At 40.7% G+C, this 4,927-nt stretch overlaps 1 protein-coding gene across 2 annotated transcripts; it reads left to right on the forward strand.

Annotated features, from left to right (window-relative positions):
- Positions 1-1,474: 1,474 nt before the first annotated feature.
- On the forward strand, positions 1,475-3,769 carry LOC133856941 (probable polyamine oxidase 5). Of its 2 annotated transcripts, XM_062292001.1 has the most exons (2): positions 1,475-3,488; positions 3,589-3,769. In XM_062292001.1, exons 1-2 carry the CDS (start codon positions 1,818-1,820, stop codon positions 3,706-3,708), a joined length of 1,791 nt encoding a protein of 596 aa, XP_062147985.1. In that variant the 5' UTR covers positions 1,475-1,817; the 3' UTR covers positions 3,709-3,769. The 2 variants fall into 2 exon arrangements, with proteins under 2 accessions (XP_062147985.1, XP_062147984.1); XM_062292000.1 differs by having other exon boundaries at positions 1,481-3,769.
- The last annotated feature ends 1,158 nt before the right edge of the window (positions 3,770-4,927 follow it).

The raw sequence follows: 4,927 nt of genomic DNA on the forward strand, positions 1-4,927 counted from the left end.
TAAGTCGATAACTACTGTTTAAAATGCACGTAAGAATTACAGGTATTTTGTACACGTGTCCAATGCCTTGAAAGCAACATCAATGAAAGAAATAATTGTTGGTGTATAAAGTAAGTTCCTCTAATTTCGAAAATGTCACTTCTCAACAAGGTTTTATCCAACAACACTCAATTAGACAACACAATGAAAAAGGCAAAAATGAAATCTTCTTTACTGAAAGGTAAATCAGAGAGTCTTTTGTCCATTATTAGTTAACCGACTAGTAAAAGTAGGTTCCACCCATTATCTTCTCCAAGATTAACAGAAGAAAGTGAACCTTTAAAAGAGGTAGGAGAGAAGTACATGGTAGGCTTCATAAAATTTCATTCACTTGGCCTCCTACACTCAACTCTCTAAGTTTTGTATGGACCATGACATATTCTTCTATCTTGGAAGTATGTTCTGAATGGGCCGTATGACTCCAAATCTAATGATTTCACTTTTTTTTTTTTTTTTTAAAATAAAATAGTTTAAACTTTAACTTTTTAATAAGTAATGATTCAACAATTGAGATGAATTGCAATTTACCTTATAGAAAGTTTAAGGTAATATTAATTTGGTGATATAGTTTATCAAGGACCAATCCTTTAACCTAAGCTGTGTTCGTCGGAGGATAAGGACCAACGCTATCAAATGGGCCCCTCTTCCTTTGGAGGGTAACTTTTTGGCGGCTCCCAACCCAAAAGGTTCATCACGAGAAACCTATACCCATTGCCACGTCACCATTACAACAAACAGTAAGACTACTCTTACAACTGCCTGTAAAGGAGAATATTTGTCAGTTGTTACCCATATCACAACAACCACGTCTGCTACACGCCTAAACAAGGCAATCCGCATCAACATAATACTTTCAAACCAGATAGTATCACGTAGCCCATGTTGTTATACCCCATCCCCAATAAATAGGAGACCACTTGTAACAGGTAGGTTTCTAAGCTCATTTTCTTCACTTTCTCGCTCTCCATTCCCTCCTTGGAGAATCTCCCTCTAACTTAGACATCATAATGCTTCTCGCCAATACCTTCGACAAATCACTTCTGCCTCTTGTCTGTCTCTCTGCAGGTCTCCTTGAACGAACTACGAACGTGCAGTCAACTGTACCAAACAGTAATCATGGCCCATTAAGCAATCATGCAAGCAAAACATACTAATCCATCGACTATCAATAATAATTATTATTATTTTTGTGTGAGGACTAGTCCATCTCTTTAATGAATATGATTGTTAGCTTTGTATGATTACCTCGTTATGACCCACCCAACGACGGCCCATCGATTGATCAGGACCATTGACTTGCTGAGTTGGTGGGCCGTCCCTAACCCCAATTGTACATGGGAGAGGTTGGTGAAAGGCACTATCAACCTTTTATTTTTCTTGGCATCACAATATCATTATCTCCTTTTGCCTTTGGGTAACTTTGAGCTTTTTTTTTTTGCAAGAAGTAACATGGGCTTCATAAAGCTAATATTAAGTTCGTGATATTATGGTCATAAATGGCAATGGGGGATGAGGCCCTTGAGGGAGACCTTGAAAGCATCCAAGAGGGAAAATAGTCACTAGTCACACACACACAGACACAGACACTTGGATATGAGAGCTCTGCTATATATATTAATGGTAGACCTCAAGAAAGTAGAGCCCTGTCTTTATTTACACAAAATTAAACAAGTACAATAAAAAAAAAAAATACCCTTTATAAGTTTCTCACAGGCAACTACTCAATCTCACCTCACAGTTGTTTCTCTTCTTCTCTTGTCATATTTCTCTTAGAAAAAATGATGGCTAAGAAGCCAAGAATTGTGATAATTGGAGCAGGAATGGCTGGCCTTACAGCAGCCAACAAGCTCTACACTGCCACTGCCTCCAGAGACATGTTTGAGCTGTGTGTTGTGGAAGGTGGGAGAAGAATTGGTGGCAGAATCAACACTTCTGAGTTTGGTGGTGACCGGATTGAGATGGGTGCAACGTGGATCCATGGCATTGGAGGCAGCCCAGTTCATCAAATTGCTCAAGAAATCCATGCACTGGAGTCCGAGCAGCCATGGGAGTGCATGGACGGGTTCTCCGACGAGCCGACCACTGTTGCTGAAGGCGGGTTTGAGCTAAATCCACCAATAGTCGAGCCTGTGACGACCCTCTTCAAGAACCTGATGGATTATGCTCAGGGGAAGCTGGCTGAAGACAGTGCAGGGAGTGAAGAAATTGATTACTTTAAGCTTGCAGCCAAAGCTTTCAAGATTTCTGGAGCCAATGGTGGTCAAGGAAAGCTCAGTGTTGGTTCTTTTCTACGACGAGGCCTCGATGCTTATTGGGATTCTAAAAAAGACCAAGAAGAGCTCAAAGGGTATGGCAACTGGAGCAGAAGGTTGCTGGAAGAAGCTGTCTTTGCAATGCATGAGAACACCCAGAGGACTTATACATCGGCTGGTGATCTTTTGACTTTAGATTATAGCGCAGAAAGCGAATATCGTATGTTTCCTGGTGAGGAAATCACCATTGCTAAAGGGTACTTGAGCATAATTGAATCACTAGCTTCTGTGCTACCACCTGGTCTAGTCCAATTAGGCCGAAAGGTCACAAGAATTGAATGGCAGCCTGAAGGCCATGAATCATCAGCCATGGAAAATGGTCATGCTGCTAGTGCTAGGCCTGTGAAGCTACATTTCTGTGACGGGTCGAATATGTTGGCTGATCATGTCATTGTCACGGTTTCATTAGGAGTACTTAAAGCCGGAATTCGTGAAGATTCAGGTATGTTCAATCCTCCCCTGCCTTCATTTAAGTCCGAGGCAATATCAAGGCTCGGATATAGTGTTGTCAACAAGTTGTTTGTGCAAGTGAAAGGCAACGATGTCAACAAGTTCCCATCTCTCCAATTGGTTTTCCATCGACCGGACTCAGAATTCCGGCATAAAAAAATACCTTGGTGGATGAGGAGGACAGCTACTCTGTGCCCAATTTACAACAATTCGAGTGTCCTGCTATCTTGGTTTGCAGGGAAAGAAGCATTAGAGCTTGAATCACTTGAAGATGAACAGATCGTTAATGGGGTCTCAACAACAATCTTTAGCTTTCTATCACAAACCCACAAGGAAGTGAACTCTAACTCCCATGAATTATGCAATGGAAAGGTGAATTCTGCGGAAAACTCTCATGGAAGTGAAGTGAAAGTCACAAAGATATTGAAGAGCCAATGGGGTAATGATCCATTGTTTTTGGGGTCTTACAGTTATGTTGCTGTTGGGTCAAGTGGCGATGATTTGGATAAAATGGCCGAGCCACTGCCAAAACTTAGCAGTTGTGAGCCTGCTGCTGCTCCCCCTCCACTTCAAATTCTCTTTGCAGGGGAGGCAACACACAGAACCCACTATTCTACAACGCATGGAGCTTACTTCAGTGGTCTTAGAGAAGCCAAGAGGCTTCTTCAACATTATCACAGTGTCGGGGTTTAGGACACTTAGTACTTTTAATTTTTTTTTTAATGAAGATTTGTTTCTATAATATCACTCTCATTTTCATCTAAAGCATCTTTCTCTTTCTTTAAAGTGGGTTAGAGTGGGAGGAAAAGAAAAGAAAATTATGAAGGATGAAAAGAGAGAGAGACGAGGGAACATTTTTAGATGTACTGCAAGAATTAAAGAACTTTCCTTTCATTTTTTTTTTTAATTTTTTAATTTTTTTTTTTCTGTTGCTTTCTCTTTGTATGTGAGTGTAGTTTTGCTTTTCATTTGATCCCTTTATGCTCAAAGCAAACCAACTGAGATTGTGTTTGACATTTAATATCTAAAAGTAAAGAACAAGAAAGCTTTGGATCCCACCTCTCTCTCTCTCTCTCTCTCTCACCAAGTGTGTTTTTGTTTTGCTTCGTCCAATGGACAGGATCCGATAAACCCGGTTCTTTCCAGCTCGGAGTCTCTTGATCACCAGCTCCTTTTGTTTCACTGCCCATGACATTGTGTTCTTGAATCCAAACAAGCCCTTATCACTCACAATTTCTAAGGCATTCCTTTGTTCGAGTTAGATTAGACCATTGAGTACTTGGGACAAACAAATGAGCTGGTCACATGAATATGGGATAGAACCACCAATCTTTAGGGTCCCATCTAGTACATCTCCTCCCATATTGGCCAACAGGAACCAATCACACCAGTAACCAAAATGTCCTTAACAAATAACAATGAGACAGAATTGGAGATGCCTCTGGTCCTCTGATTGCTTTCATTTTTTGTACAGAAGCTCTCTTGGATTGGACCCATTAGAATGTTAGGTCCCATTCAATTCATAACATGTTGGAAGCCAGACATACACTCTAAGACAGTTAGCTCTTAGTTGACAGCACCAGTGGCTTATAGCCAGTAGGTACCATTAGATTTCTCTACACAGCAAATCAATGCTAGATTCCGAAAATGACTGTCCATAAGCATAAATAGCACAGATACCCTTCACATTTCTGATATCATACTAATCTCAATCCCTCACTCCAACCGCATAATTTGAAGCTGAACAATGCCCATGCTCTGTCGTAATCCAAGTCCACATCCCTATATATTTTTCTGTCGGATTTTGCAACATGTATTAAGTGTTTTTTTCGTACCAGTTCAGTTATTTGCACAAGTTGACATAAAACTGACACGAACCTTGGATAGAAAGAATTCACCCTTAAAGACCAGCTTGCAAGGGGAGGGTGCTCAAGAGCTTTTTAACACATGCTTATTTGAGCCAATGAGCCATATATGCCATGCTTCAGCCTATAGGTCGCCCCTTCCGTCACTCGACCATAAAGCTGCAACCCATTCAATTACATGCTCGACGAGCTGCGTTTGATCCCATACTCGATGTGATGGTTGTCTTTGATATCAAATGATACAAACCTTGAGTAGAACTC

The sequence above is a fragment of the Alnus glutinosa genome, chromosome 14, assembly GCF_958979055.1.
Source record: "Alnus glutinosa chromosome 14, dhAlnGlut1.1, whole genome shotgun sequence".
NCBI classification, from domain to species: domain Eukaryota; kingdom Viridiplantae; phylum Streptophyta; class Magnoliopsida; order Fagales; family Betulaceae; genus Alnus; species Alnus glutinosa.